Source organism: Taurulus bubalis (assembly GCF_910589615.1).
Source record: "Taurulus bubalis genome assembly, chromosome: 3".
NCBI lineage: Eukaryota > Metazoa > Chordata > Actinopteri > Perciformes > Cottidae > Taurulus > Taurulus bubalis.
In genome coordinates this window covers 17,178,154-17,196,374 of record NC_136591.1, presented here as the reverse complement: position 1 = coordinate 17,196,374, position 18,221 = coordinate 17,178,154, and the positions used below count along the sequence as shown (strand labels likewise).

General features: G+C 47.1%; 1 protein-coding gene across 1 annotated transcript; it reads right to left on the bottom strand.

Annotated features, from left to right (window-relative positions):
* Positions 1-1,576: 1,576 nt before the first annotated feature.
* On the bottom strand, positions 1,577-16,627 carry cep170bb (centrosomal protein 170Bb; the record flags this gene model as incomplete). The annotated part of the gene is made up of 19 exons (XM_079215686.1): positions 1,577-1,770; positions 2,173-2,224; positions 2,309-2,402; positions 2,542-2,630; positions 3,767-3,904; positions 5,182-5,223; positions 5,935-6,091; positions 6,189-6,423; positions 7,072-8,802; positions 9,193-9,310; positions 9,507-9,683; positions 10,235-11,283; positions 11,373-11,882; positions 12,158-12,259; positions 12,437-12,548; positions 12,647-12,726; positions 12,767-12,866; positions 13,609-13,698; positions 16,520-16,627. The coding sequence occupies 19 exons, from the start codon at positions 16,625-16,627 to the stop codon at positions 1,577-1,579; spliced, it is 5,178 nt and encodes a 1,725-aa protein (XP_079071812.1).
* Positions 16,628-18,221: the final 1,594 nt, after the last annotated feature.

The window sequence follows — 18,221 nt, the reverse complement described above, 5'->3', positions numbered from 1 at the left end:
GTAAAGTTTAGTGGAACCTGGACGCTGAGCGGCCGGTGAAGACAGACAGATCGGTAGAAAGCTCTGGAAAAAGAGATTCAGGGGAAGTGATATAAAACGTGTTGCTTGAGTATTAAATGCTCTGCAGGCGGAAAGAACGAATATTATCATCGCCATTATTAATGTTATTTTTATTACATGAAAAGGAACCAAAGCGTTGTGTTTGTGAGCTCAGAATCAGAACCGAATCTTTCGGTTTCATTCGTTGCGGTTGAGGAAGGCGATGCGTTTGAGGACTAGCAGGACGGTTAGCTGTTCCAGCTCCACAGACATTCAGCGACAGCGAACCAGAACATTCACAGTAAAATAGAACTTTCTCTTCTACACACAGACAGAAAACACAACGCGGTCATGTGAACAATGCAACGCAGCAAAAGATTATGAATTATTAAAGCCGATCAATACACGTTTTGTAGCTTTCACTAAATGTTGTTCTACAGACTTCTACTGTTGAAGTATGGATGACATTAGTTTGGTCGGTTTCATGAATCCACCACAGAGTCAGCGCCTCCAGTCCTGCAGGTAGTCCATGTTCGAGGAGCCGGTTCTCGGGATGTTCAGAACCTCATTAGCTTCACTGTGCCAAAGAACTTGAATGTCCCACAATGCAGTGCTCTAAGGGACCGGAGGTGAGGTGAAGACTTCCCTGACTGAACACAATCAGTGCGGACCTTCGTCCTCATGTCCTCACGGTGTTCAGGCAGACCAAGTCCAGCACACTAAGGTCCGCAGCAGCCCTGGTCTCTATCCTGGTCTCGTGGGTGGTGGTTCCATGTGGGTTCCTGTCCACCAGACACCTCGAGACTGGCTCCAGAAGGGGACCTGGTATCTCCATCTGGGAAAGATTACTTTGGAGCAGCTGAGAACCTGAGAACCCTTCAGTCTCACCTGAAGGGTTCTCAGGGCCCGGGACCACCCTTGGACCCCGAGGAGGACCAGGAGCCGCTGGCTAGAAGGGGATTGGTGATCTGGTGCAGCTCCTTCTGTTCAGGTTTGTGTTTCCTAACCCGAACCCTCATCGAGGAGCATCTCAGCATTCAGGAGCCTCAATCAATAATATTATATTCACTACTATGTTTTCTTTTGATCCTTCATATCTACAGAGAGCAGGTCCTCTTCATGAAGCCCTGCAGGACCCTACAATAGCCCAGTAGGGACAGACCAGACTAAAGCTTCCTCACCGCTGGAGGACATCAGAACCAGCACACTGGACTTCTGGTTCTGGTTCCCCATCGGTGCTGGTGTGACGTGATGAAAGGAGCACGTGGATCCCTTGTGTACTAGAACCTTATACAAGGACTAAGTGTAGCGCTGTAGATTATCGGTATGTAGTCTGGAACGGGGATACAGCGAAAATGTGACTGGCGAGCAATGAACTGAGGGACAGTGAGGACCAGAGCCATGACGTCCGTCTTTACGGCCCCTCTGGGTGCTTCAGCCGGTAATCAGGTTTGCTGATCACTGGAAGGACGCGGGGCCATGTGGCTGCAGACGGCGTGGATTCGTGGCTACGGCCTGTAGGTGCTACGGGGGCCGCTCAGGCTATGTAGTGGGCCCCGCCGGGTCCACGAGGTGGTCTTTTGGTGCTTGTGTTGGTGTTGGAGGTCGGGGGGACGCGGGGTTTGGCGGTAGGTTTCTTCTCCCTGGAAGATGGTCGAGTTGGACCGAGAGAGGACCTCATGACAGTTGCAGTCTCGAGACCCCCGCCGGGTTCCACGATGGTGTTGATCACTACAACAAAAGGAGGAGCACAAGATCACACCGGATCCACCTCAGTCCAGCAGACTCACAACACCGTCAAGAGGTACAACAAGGAGGTGGTTAGCACAAAGAGTGGTTAGCCTAGCCTAGCACAAAGCGTGGTTAGCCTAGCTGAGCACAAAGAGTGGTTAGCCTAGCCTAGCACGAAGAGTGGTTAGCCTAGCTTAGCACAAAAAGTGGTTTGCTTAGCTCAGAGGTCGGCCTCTGTGTACGAATACTTTGGGTTTGTAATCAAAAACTTGTATGTCCCATATTATGCAGAAAAAACAATTGTTTGTATTTTCTCTGTGCTGCTGCTTCCTCAGCGGTGAAGATATGTAGTATATATGTTAAACCTGGTTCCATGATCGTAGACATAAAGCGTGTGTTCACCTTCGAGCTGCCTCTGGACTCGTCTCAGCTCTTTCAGAATGGAGGTGATCTCCTGCAACACCAAACAGAAAAGGTTCAGAAAAGGTTCTCTTCAGAGCCTCAGAGTTATTCATCACAGTTAAGAGTTCAGAAGAACCTTGTTGGAGGTTTTCAGGATGGGGACTTCGTTCTCAGCATTGATCTTGGCCTCGATCTCCTCCCAGACCTCGGCCTTGTTCTGAAACAGAACCCTGAGAACACACTGCAGGGTCACAACTAACGCAAGGCCAAATCACAGCAGACCACTTCATGTAGATTAAATGGCCCTTCCCCAGACCTTGACCACCAAATACAAACTGAACCCCCCACAGACTGGACCTGGACCCTTACTTCATTTTTTCGGCCAGCTGCTCCGTGTTCTCCCGGATGGCCTGAGACAGCTGAGACACTGGGTTGAGCATCAGGTTGTCCAGAATCACCTGAAGGAGTTCATTCAGAGACAGAGAGGAACCAGATGAGTCGCGACATCAACACTGACATCAACAGCAGTTCACGTCCCAGCACACCAGAACTAACTGCCGTTCCTTCAGTTTGATGAAGTTAAGAAATGTTCCCACTGCAGGCTCAGGAAATTATTGTTATTATTTTAACGTATTTGTATCAGCTAGCAAATTACAACGTGACTGTTTCCTGCTCCCTCTAGACCAGGGTACTCCACTTAAATTCAGCAAGGTCCAGTTAGAGAGAACTTCTTCATGCAAAGGTCTGAACATCACAATGTCTAACTCAGCTCTATGATTTAGTGCCAACAGCTGTATTAATGTCTGTATGTAGTCAACATATAATTGTAATTGAATAACATCTAAACATCAAGATTCTCAATTTAACTGGAATAATTATAAATAATACATACTCAAATAATAAATACTATATCTTCTTTAATTTCTATTCACATTAATTCATGAGTTAGGGTTCTGATCATATTTGTCTCTTAGGTTTATTTTCTGTGCCTTAATTTCGGATGTGAGCCGGTACGTTTGCTCGCGTACTTTTTCCAAATCGGGTCTTTCCTGTCGCTCCGTGTGTTTGAACATCTCATTCGAGTCGAGGGCGGAGCTTAACGGAACACACACATGTGATCGGTCGAGTAGCATCACGTGAGATCATTACAACATGTGTGATTGGTCGCCGTGTTTCCTGGACCGCTGCAGGAGAGCCGTAAAGCGCCGGTTAAACAGAAGCGATCCATCAACAGTTAATAACTCTGTAATAATAATTTGTTTTCGGTCCACAGACGTCTAGGTCCGGACCCGGACCGCTGTCCGCCTGTTAGTGACAGCTGCTCAAGATAATTCAGTAACGTTTCCTCTAGCGCCACCCTGAGGACACACTCTGCATATGTAGCTCAACTCAGACGGAAGATGTTTGTAGCTCACAATGTGGTGACGAGCCGGAAGAAGCTAGCTAGCTGTTCGGAAGTCAGGTGGACTTTTTTATGTGAATTGTGTTCGGAAAGTTCTATTAAATAATAATCAATACACTGAAAACCATGTGCACATGAAAACAAACGCTGAGCTGCAGTGTGAACGGAGCCTCAGTGGGGTTAGACAGTGACCTCTTCGCGGTTCCACGGACGGTGTTGCTTAGAACCGGGCTCCGGCTCATTCATGTTTGCGTCCAGGTCCGAGACGACAGCAGAACCTGGAGGAACCTTCTGGTAGTTTAAACTGGCCTCAGGGATATGTTGGACCAGCTGGAAAGAGAGTAAAGGGAGGCTGGCTTCGGTGATCCAACCCTGATCATTGGTTATTGAACCAGCGAGCAGCCGACGTGAAGGCGAAGCCCTGTGAGCGCATGCACCAAGTCCGCATGCAGCTGATGGTGGAGGCAGTGGGGCAGTGAGGTTTAGTACTGCTGGGATACAGCGGGGAACCAGAACAGGGAGGTCTAGGAGTGCAGGTGGATCCTACTGGGCCGCTAAAGATCCATGAACTGTCCTTAAACCAGTCGAACCAGTTCATTAATGGTGGAGGTAAATGGAAGTTAATGGTAAACACAAAATCTATCTGAGCAGGAATCAGACTGAAAACTAAGATGTGAGTGAACAGGGACCGAGTGTAAAGGAGACAAATAAATACTTTATATACTTTATACATATATATAAATACTCCTTTCTTTTTGATCATACTAACATATGGTAATAAACTATGACATCTGTTAGAGTAGAGTAGACTTGAGTAGAATAGAGTAGACTAGAGTAGACTAGAGTATGGCAGACTAGAGTAGACTAAAGCAGAGTAGAGCAGACTAGAGTAGACTAGAGTAGAATCGACTAGAGTAGACTAGAGCAGAGTAGAGAAGACTAGAGTAGAGCAGAGTATAGTAGAATAGAGTAGAGTAGAGCAGAGCAGAGTAGAATAGAATAGAGTAAGGTAGAGCAGGGTAGTGCAGAGTAGAATAGAGCAGCATAGAATAGAGTAGACAAGAGCAGAGCAGAATAGAATAGAGTAGAGTAGAATAGAGCAGAGCAGAGTAGAGTAGAATATAGTAGAGCAGAGTAGCTAAAAACTGTTCATAGAGTCTGATTGGGTAAAGTCTGGTTGGGTAGAGTCTGGTTGGGTAGAACCTGGTTGGTAGAGTCTGGTTGGGTAGAGCCTGGTTGGGTAGAACCTGGTTGGGTAAAGTCTGGTTGGTAGAGCCTGGTTGGATAAAGTCTGATTGGGTAGGGCCTGGTTGGGTAGAGCCCTGTAGGTTTGGGTCGGGTTGTAATACCGGTACACCTGTTTGTCACTTCACACCCTGATCTTGTAGACTGAGTCCAGCTTGGATTTGTTTTGAGTTCACTCAGTGGTTTTGTGGTTAATAATCTTTCATACCGAACCACTTAATCAGACAAACATCCAAACCAGGAATATGTTTCAGAACAGTCCAACACTGGTGAGAGGGGAGCATTAGGACCAGTGATGGGAGGGGCATGATGGAGGGGAACCAATCACACTGCAGGAGGAGTAATGAGTCAGAGTAAGACACCTGAGACGGTCCAAGCCCACAGAAGTATGGATAAGATGGCCTCTGAGCAGCACAACAGAGAAATGAATCATGAGAATCCAAAGCATGAAGAAGCTTCAGACAATCATCCTGCAACCTGGAACTCAACCGCAGAAAAGCATTTCCTCACAGCACACTTCAATGTTTTGAATATCAGAGAGATGATAGACTGATCTACAAAAAACATGTTTTTCTAACTATTTAAACTCAGAACACACAGAACAGCAGCACACAGTTACTGACTGACTGTTTAAATGTCTAATGCTGATCAGGATCAGTTGTCTTCAGATTCCAGCTGTTAAACATTAAACATGTGTACAAGTTAACAAACTAACTGTCTTTGGTAACCTCACCTTGTTGTGGTAGTTATAGTGGTTATGGTAGTTGTGGTGCTAGTAGTGGGTTGTAGTGGTAGTTGTGGTTGTCTTGGTTGTAGTAATTGTGGTGGTTGTACTGGTTGTTCTCGTTGTGGTGGTTGTAGTGGTTGTGGTGGTTGTGATAGTTGTGGTGGTTGTGTTAGTGGTTGTACTGGTTGTTCTGGTCGTGGTGGTTGTAGTGGTTATGGTAGTACAGTGGTTAGTGTTTGTGGTGGTGTGATGGTTGTAGTGGTTGTGGTGGTGGGATGGTTGTGGTTGTTGTAGTGATCTTAGTGGTTGTGGTGGTTGTGGTGGTTATAGTGGTTGTAGTGGTCATAGTGGTTGTGGTGGATGATTGGTATTGTGCAGCATTGCCCACCTCCTCCCTGGCAGAGATGGTAGAGGCCGGCGTGTTGGGCAGCGAACTGGGTGAGGTGGCCGTGCCCATGCCGGAGCTCGGCGAGTCTCCGTCCCCAGCAACATCATGGATTTCCTTCGCCAGGATGGCCAGATCTTTGGCCAGGTCCTGACTGAGCCTGCAGGGGGAACACAAACATAAAGGTTTGGATGTTGAATGCACCGGGAAAGAACGACAGGGTTTTAGTTGCACGTCAGGGTCATTGTTGTTTTTACTTGGCAATCTCAGCGCTGTGCGTGGACCAGTTCTGATATGGGTCGACCTCGCTCTGGTCCTCCTCCGTCTCCAGGGAGACAGACTTGGATCGAGTGGCAGCCGTCCGGTGGCGTGGCGTCTGGGAGGAAGTGGAGGGATGGGAGGAGCGCTTGGCTTTGGGGTTCCCTGCACTCGCCTCGTATTCTTCCTCAGAGGATGAAGAGAAGTCTGAGCCCTTCTGTCTGCGACGGGAACCTGGAAACATTTAGATTTGGGTTCATTTTACCGAAGAAGCTCAACCAGTTTCCGTCCTGTTGGTTGGTTTCCCAGCTGTTCAATCACAAGTTTAAACAAAGAAACACCGAGCTGGAAACATCCTTTTGGATTTGTGATGAATTCAAAAGATTAGATCATGATTGACATGATTTAGTACAATTAATCTACAATGTCCTAATATTGCTTTGACATTTTCCGTTTATGCGTGGATAGAGTAGCATCTATATAAGTTAAGTCTTTATCTTTGTAAGTTGTTTCCATGGTAACAGCAGCAGGGACAGAAACCTGAGTAAAAGGACAGATTGTCATCATGTCTCTCATATAGTAGTTAAACAGTTTATTACTGCATAAAAATACATTAAATGTTCATGAGATTGAACTACAACTTATTCTTTAATCAGAAAGATTCTGATTTAAATAATATAACATGTAGTTTAAAAGACTAAGTAAAATTTTTCCTCATCATCAGAAATTACATTGGACTGATGTTGGAAACCAAATCCTCGACGCACACAGAAACACACTCTGATATTGAAGAGGAGGAGCAGGTAAAACACTATGAAAATAAACCCAATGACAAGAAAAGAGGATGTATGTCTACATTATTCAAATCTAGCCAGTACTCACTGGCGGTGGGGTACTTGGCTCCGCTGGACCGGGTACGGGCCAGCGGTTGCTTCCCCAAAGCTCCACTGACTTTGCTAGCTGCCTGGCGGGCGTCACCCACGGATGTCTTCCGGGCGGTGACGACGGACTCAGAGTTCCGATTGGAGAAACCGGAGCGGCCAGTGGAGGACGTCTCGTTGTCACTCGGAGTCGTGAAGGAGCCAGTTCTCTTCCTGGGCATCGCTAGGATGTCCAGCCTGGAAAGCTTCTTCCCATCGGCGGACGCTTTGGACGGTGCAGTGATATGGTCAGAATTCTGGGAGCCCCGGTCAGTCTCAGCACCTTCATTATCCGAAGTCTCCCCCAGGCGTGCTCGGCGGAGCATGGAGGCCCGGGTTGGCCGTGGTGCTGACAGGCTGTTGGACCGTGTCAAAACCTGCTGGGTTGCCGTTTTGGGCGTCTTTCCATTGTCTTCTTTCTGAAGAGGGGCGATGAGTTTCTTGCTACGGCTGGACGGACGGGAAATTTCATGGTCAGATGATGTTGTTTCGGTCCAGTGTTGACCAGAACCCTGCTTGCCCTCTGACAGATCCAGAGATCCGCGGTTTCCTGCACTGCGGCGCATCTGGAAACGCTTTGCTGCCTCTGCCTTGCTCGATGTATCCGTAGTCGTCTGGTTTCGGCGTTTCTCAGAAAGACGTTCACGGGCAGAAAGCTGCCGTCCCTTCTGTTGGATGGACGGGCTGGAAGAAGACTTCTCCTTTTGGAGGCTGCTGATGGCGGCACGCTTTTTGGAAGCTGAGCTGATTGGAACATTCTTGCTACTCACCTGGCTCACGGTGCTCGCTGTGTCCACATCTGACTCACCGGAGAGAGAGTCGTCCATGTGGGTGGAGGAGCCTCCTTTCTTTGAGCTACGGCCGGAACCGGACGAGGGGAACTTAGAGTCCAGAGAGGACAGAGTTCCCTCAGCCTCCTGAAGGAAGGAGTGTGGGTCCTGGATGGTCTCCCTCCTCGGCTCCATATCTCTGATGGACGGGTGGCTGGAGATGTGAGGAAGCTTCTTCATCTGGACGGTGTCGCTGGGCCGGTCTTTGGTGAAGCTTTCCTGCCGGACAATAGATGATATGCAGCTGTCTTTAGTCGGGACAGAATCCTTGTCCTGTATTTGGAGGTTTGGGGCAGAGCTGTTGGGTTTGACACCGGTTTTCCTGGGTTCATGTCCACTCAGGTGTCGGATCAGGACGGTGGTGGGGGGGGGTTTTGCCGGGGGTTCGCGTGTCCTCTCAGACTGTACCGGGGTCCGGGCCTGGTCAGGTTTGCCTGGACTGTCTTCAGAACCGATGTAGAAGGAGGTGGATTTGGAGGAGGGAGACACTTTCTCTGGACCCTTATACAGAGGACCAGTGGCCCCTGGAGACAAAGATCCAGTCCAGGCCTGATTCTTCTTTGTGTTCTCCAGAACAAGCCCGTCATCTGAGCGACTGGCGTCACTGAGGCTGTCCGGGTCCACATCATCCTGAACGGACAGTTGCTGGGTGGAGTCCTGTGGGCGGAGAAGGCCGGCGACTCTGTCCAGAGGTTCCTGGACTTGGTAAGGCTCATGGCGAATCAGGATGCTTGGGGGAACACTATCCAGCTTTTCTGGAGGCACCTGGGGAAGCAGCCTTCTCGTCCTGGAGCTGTGGCTGGACTCCGACTCAGAATTATCGTAGCTGTAATTTCCCATCGACCGGCTGATGAAGTGTAAATCTACAAAAGAAGTTCAATTCATCTCAGTTTTTCTAATTAAATGTTGTATATACATTGTATTATATTTTCAAAAATAGATGTTTCAAGGCCCAATCCTCAACTAATGTGCCCACACCAAAAACAAGATCATAGGAGTCCACATGGTCTGCTTTCTAACATGGACCATGTCAAAAGGGAGTGTGCTTTTAAAGCTTTTTGGCACCATGGCATCGTTCAGCTTTTCCAGTCTCAATAATAGAAGTAGTCTAAAAGAATAATTTTAGATACGGATCTCAGGTTTATAGAAGGTAGAAATGGGGTAGAACATTATTTGTGTTTGATACCCAACTCTTAACACATACTGTTTATATCATCTTTTGATAAACTGCATAGACAGAAATAAAACGGCACCTTCCAGACATTCCCCTTGCGGCGGAGTGGATCCAGGTTCAGCATAGCTATCTGCCAGACTGGCCCAACGGGAAACCCACTTGGGTCCTTCCAGACCTGCTGCTTGAGCAGATGGAACCTAGAAAACAAAACCACATGATGAACTTTACCGGACAATAGCAACGTGGGACCAAAGAGTCCGACAAGACTCGACAGAGTAAATTATGTACCAGGAGAATCTGAGGGAATAGCAACAATAGACTTCATGCACTGGGATCAGAACATGCTACACAGGTGTTTTTCCAGGTTCTGATTCTGTTTTTACTGGGTTTTACCTGTATGGGGCCTGTTGGGGGGCCACTGATAGCAGCTGGGATAAAGCCATGCAACGGGTCCACAGTGCTACCATCGCTAGGCAGGTTAGCTTGCTCATCCTTGCCATCATTTATTACAGGTCTATACGCTCCTGTGTTCACACCACTGTACTCTGGAGAGTCGAGGACACCAAACACCTGTCAGAGCACAGGGCATGCATGAGGACGGGGGCAGGATCACGGCAACAGGAAGGAGCAAGAAGGGCAGGAGGTGGCATGCATCCCTGAAGCCATTTAGAACACACTTTTTATTTTAGCACCTCACAGGAAAATATTTGTATGTCTCAGATATATTTATAGAACCTTTTCTGCAGTTCAAACCATGTTTATATTGACAACAATTTTATTGTGTACTGACGAGTTGGAGAAGGGGGAGTATAGACATACAGGTGTGTCACTTATTTGGATGTTATAATACAAATAAGATCTTTACCGCTACCCCCAACAAAGAAACTCTAGAGGGATGTTGGTTTGTGTTTTGTACTGATGTTAGTAAAAGAACAACAGCTTTAGTAGCGCCTCCATACCATAACAAATTCTTAATGCAAAGCAACCTTTTACACAAGTACATATTCATTCAACTCAGAACTGAAAGGACGTTTTTACATCATGAACCATAAACGCTGCTTCATACAAACATGTGTGCCGGGTCAGAAGCTAACAGCACCTTGAGGTCACTGTGAGGTCACCTGATCAATCATGTTGCGAGCGTCCTCCACCTCTTTGTCCTGCGGCTCGGTCTCGATGGTGTAGGTCCCGGCATCGCTCAGGCTGTCGTCCTCCTCGTTCCTCATCATCCTCTGGGAAGCTTTGGGGTCTCCTTCCCGGATGCCCAGGGGCAGCATGGGAGACATGGGAGGCCCAGAGGAGTGGCCCGAAGAAGCGTTCTGGACAGTAGCATTGGTGGAGAATGAGGACTTTAACATTGCTGGAGGCTGCAAGGGGGACGGGGAGTATGAGACCAGGGAAGGTGCCGGAGGTTCTTGGGGGGAAGGAATTCTTGCATGAGGAGGCGACACCATCACCGGCGGTGCAGACATAGGGGGAGGGGACATCTTGTCCCTCGTTGGGGAAGAATCCTGTCGAACAGAATCCTTCAGGAATTCAGCAGCGAACTCCTGGGCGAGCTTGGACTTCTTCCCGACGCTGCCGAAGGGTCTGATGGCGATACCCGAGGAGGAGCGAGTAGAGGAACCAGAGGAAGCCACCTCGCCCTCAGTCTTCTCCCTCTTCAGAGAGCTGGATCTCTGGGGGCCACTGTGGCCTTGACCCTTCAGGGGAACCGTCACCTGCTGGGTGGGAGGGATGTGGCCGTGCACGGACGCTGGCCTCTCGCCGCCTTTCCGGCGCTCCAGCTTGGCCTTCAGGGCAGAATACGAGTCCGCGTGGGCGGGGTTGTGCGTGAAGGACTGCGAGCGCTTTTTGCGCGGGTTGTCATCGAAGAACTCGATGATGAAGGCCTGCTGGGGGAGGTGCTCAGGGGGCCCCTGCTTGAGCTCTTCTGTGGTGGGGGACTGGTCCTGAGGAGGACTCTGGGACAGAGGTGAGGATGGGGCCGGTCCGGGTGGAGAGGACTGCAGTGCTGGAGGCAGCTGGCAGTGGATCAAGGGCCCCGATTGGATCGTCTGCTGCGATGCCTCGGACTGCTCCGATTGGATGGAGTGGTGAGATTTACTCCTCCCCCCTTTGAGAACCGGGTCCTCTGAGTCACTCTGGGTTCCATCATCATGATGGTGACCTGATGACAAGAAAAGACCCGTTAATCATGATGACACAATATGATATCACGATGACCGCGGTGTGGCCTTTTAAGACGCGGACTCTGACCTCTGAGCGTCTTGATGTTGATGGCGAGGTCGCTCTTGGTGCTGTAAACGTCGTCACACGGCGGACGCCTCATCATCATGCTGACGTCGCTGTGGACCAGCCAATCGGCCACCTTGCTCTCCGCTGAAATCACATCTGTGGGCGTGGCTGTTGCAATGGGTTTGTTGGGCAGAGCCAGCTGCTTCCTCTGGCGGGTGGAGAACTTGGTGACGTGGTCTTTGATCTTGATCTTGCCGGGCATGCAGTCGTCAAACTCGATGGTGAAGGAGGCGTGGCTCTGAACAACGGGCAGGGTCGGGGTGGGAGGGGACGGCGGGGATGGGTGCGTGTCTGTGTCCTTGGTGGGGATCTCGTGAAGTTCCGCCCCTAAGGTACTCGGGTGCTGGAAATCCTTGGTGGGGATCTCAAAGTAGCTCGGCTCACGGTGGTACAGAGGGAAAGCGGTCTTCGGTTGGGAGTCTGGCAGGGATCCGGTAAAGTCTGGATCCACCAACGAGTCTCTCTGGACTTCTGAAACATTCAATAATAATAATAACAATAATAATGATACAGGTACAACTACCACCTTTATAGCTATAATGATACCGGATCCTACATGACGGAGGATTTCACATTTCAATAAAAGTAATACAAAATAATAATAATAATAATAATAATAATAATAATAATAATAATAATAATAATAGTAATCTTCAACAATATTAACGTAAACCAGTCTGTTAATGTGTGATATATATATATATATATATATAAAAAAATAAATTAAAGATGATAAAGTGTTTTACCTGTATGAGGGTCATCACTGGTCTGAACTTTATTCCCATAATCCTCTTCTCCCCACCAAGATGGCTGACCATACAGAGGAGTGGGCCGACACGCCGGAGCCTCTGAAGCACGTGCACACGCACACACACACACACAAACACACACACACACACACACACACACACACACACACACACACACACACACACACACACACACACACACTCTCTGTTTGTAGTAATATTTACAGTATTTTGATGTACTTGATGTACTTGATGTACCTTGTGTACCTTGTGTACTTTGGGAACTCTTTGTACTCAGTGTTTTCTCTAATCTGGCTCGGTCCTCCACCTCCGTCTTCTTCTCTGAAGCCTTCAGACTCATCTGCAGCTGAGTGCTGTACTTCTCATGCTGCAACACACTGAATGTTAACACACACACACACACACACACACACACACACACACACACACACACACACACACACACACACACACACACACACTGACCTTCAGAGCCTCTTCTGGGACTTTGTGTTGACTTTTCTCCAAAACGTAGACGTGAGAATGTGAAGAGGAGGTTAAGAAACCTACTGACGTTATAACACAGACACACACACACTCACACACACCCCACCCTCTGAAGGATATCGTATCCGAAGCGGACCAGGTCCGCCCCCCTCAGGGTGATGTACGTCTGATCAGGAATCCTCAAGTCGTTCACAAACGTCTGCATCAAACAACACAAAATAAATTCATCATGTTTAATTTTAAGATGTTTTCGAAGCGATCTGATTGGTTCATAGCGAAGTCCGTTTATGAGAAGTGGACGTCGTCATGGTGACGTCTCTCGTTTTTTAAGCCTCTACTGGTCGTTTTGGCCGTCGCCATCTTGTTTTTGCAACCAGGTCCAAGTGACCATAGTAGGAGGAGTGAGTCCCCCTGTAGCCCCGCCCTAAAGCACCCTGTCTCAAGCCTTCACCCTTCCTCACCCCTTTGCCCTTTACTCTGTCTCACCTCTTTACCCTGTCTCACCACTTCACCCCTCCACCCTGTATCACCCCTTTACCCTTTACCCTACCTCACCCCTTTACCCTTCACCCCTCCACCCTGTCTCACCCCTTTACCTGTCTCACCCCATCACCCTGGCTCACCTCTTTACCCTGTCTCACCTCTTTACCATGTCTCACCCCTCCACCCTGTCTCACCCCTTTACCTGTATCACCCCTTTACCCTTCACCCTACCTCACCCCTTTACCCTTCACCCCTCCACCCTGTCTCACCCCTTTACCTGTCTCACCCCATCACGCTGGCTCACCTCTTTACCCTGTCTCACCTCTTTACCATGTCTCACCCCTCCACCCTGTCTCACCCCTTAACCTGTCTCACCCTGGCTCACCTCTTTACCCTGTCTCAACCTGTTCAGGCTGCCCAGGTCCTTCAGCCTGTCTCACCCCTTCCCCCTGTCTCACCCCGTTCAGGCTGCCCAGGTCCTTCACCAGGTGCTCATCGGTGTTCGGGTTGTAGTTGATGACGGCGTGTTGTTTGTCGACGCTACGAGACTGAGAGACAAAGAGGAAGTCATTAAATCACAAACCATATCCTATTCAGGGTCGGGGGTGCTGCAGCCGATCCCAGTGCACCTGGACGGGTGTCCGAGAATCTCAGGGCTCATATAGGGACTGAAACCTCATATAGGGCCAAATAAGAGCCTCCAGGTAACCTGAGCAGCATGTCTTTGGACTGTTGGAGGAACTGGAGAACCCACGCTGCCATGGGGGGGAATGTATGTATATACTAGGCCTGGGCACGTTTACGCGTTATAAATACGTTAACGTAGCAATCCATTAACGCCGATAATGATTTTATAATTTGTTAACAGCATGTTTTTTTTTTGCATTGGGAGGGGCTTAACACTGATACACAGGTACTGCACTTTTAAATGGTCATTTTCATTTTAAATCTCTGCCAGGCGACATAGTTGATAAAAGTAAAGCTATTTGTAAGCACTGCAAACTGTAATGATCTCATCACGGAGTTCTACGAGCCTGAAGTACCTTAAAGGTGTTCCACAGCATTGATGCAGCCAATGAATCCAATGAATGACGGCGCGTATGAGCCTCAAGACGCACCGTCGTCAGGAGAATACACAAGTTGTATGAAACGGAGCGGACTACAAAAGTGACGACGTTACAACGTGCACCAACTGTTGCTCTCACTGAGACTACTGGACATCGCTGGGTAACCACATTCATTATATTGATGAACTGAGTGCTGCTTCACACGCTTTGACTGTCATGAAAACAGAAGACATGCGTGTAACATTTTCTTCCAGTGGAACGTTTCAAATAAAGTCAGCACACTTAGCACGGATAGTGTATAAATATGATGCCGCTTCAAGACATCTGCCGTTGGAACGCATACCCTGCGTCGCGCACTCTCCAGCGCTCTGTCACAGTGTCTCTGTCACAGTGTCTCTGTCACAGTGTCTCTGCAGAACAGTGCGTTTTACAATGTCCTGACAGCCAAATGCAGAATAGTTGTGGGCCTTCAAACACAGTCCAGCAAGTGCTGCTGAATTAGAACAGCAACAACTTGAACATGGGTCGCTTGTCACTCAAACAGGGACCCTTACTACTGAACAGATTGTTTTTGTTGTTCCCTGATAAAAGACAAATGTTTCTTCTGGTACCTGTTCAGAAACAAACAGATTTATATACTGTTATATTCTGTTAATCACAGAAAAATCATGTGATTAATCGACTCCATTCTTTCAACTTTGCCCAGCACTAGTATATATATATATATATATATATATATATATATATATATATATATATATATGAGACTGCACAGTGGTGTAGTGGCTAGCGTATATATATATATATATATATATATATATATATATATATATATATATATATATATCAGTGGTGGGCCGTCAGGGCCAGCTAAGCCTTCTCTGCTGGCCTAAACAGAATCCCAAAGTTATAGCTATTTTGTAATGTAATCGTTTTTCACAAATACACTACATGTATTATAATAATTAGTTCTTATTAGCTTATTTTTTCATTGCACAGCTCCTGTCTTCCTCTGTTGCTCTGCTTCCAGCCTGCAGCGCCTGAAGCTTTTTTAAGGAGGGCTTTCATCCAATCAGATTTCACCTCTATGTCTCTATGGAAGCAGAGCGGCTTCAAGCTGGCTTTTGTAGATTGAAGTACATGGCGACATTATCGTTGATTGTTATAGTCTTCAACTAATCAGATCTTTAGTTTGACATGCTGGTCGGATTCTTTGACGTAAAAGCGCCACCGAAGTAGCCTGGAAGTAGCCTGGAAGTATGTCAGCACTAACATGCGCTGTGATTGGTCAGTGGGCCAGCGTGACTTCTGTCAACAGAAAAATACCGAGCTGCTAGCAGAACTCAGTAGTAGTAAGAATAGTTCAGGCTGAAACATAAGAGAAGTTATGATTTTTTTGTGTGTTTTGCTTGGTGTAGTTTTTTTAACACTCAATGGCTGAAGGAGGAGGAGAAACGGACTTGGTGGCGGATTTACTGACAACGCCTTTCTCACGAAGGGTTATGGGCGCATGGAAACCTATTCCAGAAACGCAACTGGGAGGCTTGGCTGTCCTCAGTGGTCCATGGCCTTCAAGAAGGACCTGTTACTGGGACTGTAGCATACCGATAAACTGTACAACCGCGTCATTGAACTGTTTGTTAACAAAGAGAGGAGGATGGACTTTGTCTTTAAGTGAACAGCATATGGTGAGTGAACTGCTTTTGTGTTTTTACATCTGCAGTAGCGTTGTGTTAATGTGTCTACGGTGTTGTTTTTATTTTATAGTTATTATCGTTCCTTCTGATCGTGGCTCGTGCTCTTTAGTGTGCAGTGTTTTAGTGCCGCAGTTTTGTTGGATTGTTTTGTCATGTTTTGTTATTACTAAATGTGACTGGTTCTTGTTGATGTGGACAACATGCATTGTCTGTTAATGACGCCACATCCCGTCATGAACGTATTTATGTAAACGATATCAGACGGCACAGAAGGCCCAGGTAGAAAATGCACGGCCCGTCACTATATATATATATATATATATATATATATATATATATATATATATATATATATTAATGTAACATATATATATATACTATATATATATATATATATATATATATATATATATATATATATATATATATATATATATATATATATTTATGTATAACGTAAAAGTGTTTGACATCACCTAAATAGTGTTAAACTCTGATTCAATGTGATTGACCAACCTGTGTGCTAACCATGTGATCACCTATAAGCTACTCTGATCAGTCATGGATCAGGCGACCAGGTAACCAGGTGACCAGGTGAGACTCACCTGCAGCATGAGCTCACAGTCCTCTCGGCCCACAAAGATCATCTCCTTTGGGAGGCGGTGTCGAGTTCCCGAGCTGCTCACCAGGAACCATGACGACGTCACACTCATCTTCACGGGGCTGCTGGGAAGCCCCAGAACATCCTAGGAAATGGAGGCAGAGAGGTGAGTTCATCTCCATTCAACATGCAGAGTGAAAACCATATCAGGCAGATATTTACAAAAGATATATACAATATGTAAATAAATGTTATCATATACCATTTAATATCTATATCTATCTATCTATATATATATATATATATATATATGTTTTGTTTTGTTTTTTGTTTTGTTTAACTATGTTTTATCCTGTTTTTGGTTAGGGAGATAGGTAAGATACCTGTACGTTCTTTTGTTTCTTTCTGTGGTCTAGGGAAGTTAGGTTGCTTGTTTGTTGTTTTGGGCCAGGCTCACCCTGAAGCTGATGTATGACACTTAGTCCCAAAATAAATAGCAATTGAGAACTATAAACTGCAGCATTGGTCCTAATTTGGGAGGTGGGGAGAAGGGGAGACTCATATGTTACGTTGCGCTCAGGCTCCCCTAGGCTGAGCGTAACATAATGTATATATATATATATATATATATATATATATATATATATATATATATATATATATATATATATACTGTTTTATACATATACAAATCAATAATATATATATTTTTATATATATTTTGTATTCTCCACTGTCTGTATAAAGAGAGTTGTACACCTATCAATAAATATAGAATGTTTCAGGACGCGTCCTTGGAATCTCTCTCTCTCTCTCTCTCTCTCCCCCTCCCTCCCTCCCTCCCTCCCCAGGCCTCAGCGCTTCATCCTTGGCTGCAGGCCGACCAGGAGGAGCCGCTCCGGTCTGCAGAGAGGACCGGGTCCCGGTGGACAAAGACAGACCGGAGCACCGACGGCCCGTTGCCCGCCTACACGCCCCCCCCCCCCCCCCCCTTCCCCCACGCCCCCCCCCACCCCACGCCCTGCCCCCCCCCCCCCGACCCCCCCATCTCTTACCTCCAGATGCTGCCGCTTCTCTCCTCCGATTCAAGCCCGGACTGTAGCGCTGCTCCGCGGCCAGAGCATGAGAGGCGTCCCGGTCGGAGCGGATCCGGAACCGGGTCCCCGGGCCGACAGGAAACGGATCAGACTGAGTGGTCGCGGATGCTGCTGCTGTTACGGCATCTCTGTCTCCTCCTGACGCACAGGACCCCCGCTGCGTCAACACGCACCGCGGCACCGGGACCTTCACAATAAAAGCTCCCGGTAAAATCAGACCTGGATCCAGACCTGAATCCCTGAACAGATAACAAAACACAATGTAGTCTGAATATCAGCTCTCTCTCTCTCTCTCTCTCTCTCTCTCTCTCTCTCTCTCTCTCTCTCTCTCTCTCTCTCTCTCTCTCTCTCTCTCTCTCTCTCTCTCTCTCTTTCTCTCTCTCTCTGAACAGAGCACTGGACAGAAATAGATATTAATGTTCTCATTGAACTTGTCATGCTCTTATTGTGAAGGCGGGCTGGTGGATCAATATTCATCAGAAGATTATGAGTATTTTCACATTATTATATTAATATAATTTATTTAACAGTCACGTGATCAGACTCTCAGATAAAAACATTATCATAATATTTTTATTATTCAAATTTACAAATCATTTTTGTATAAAT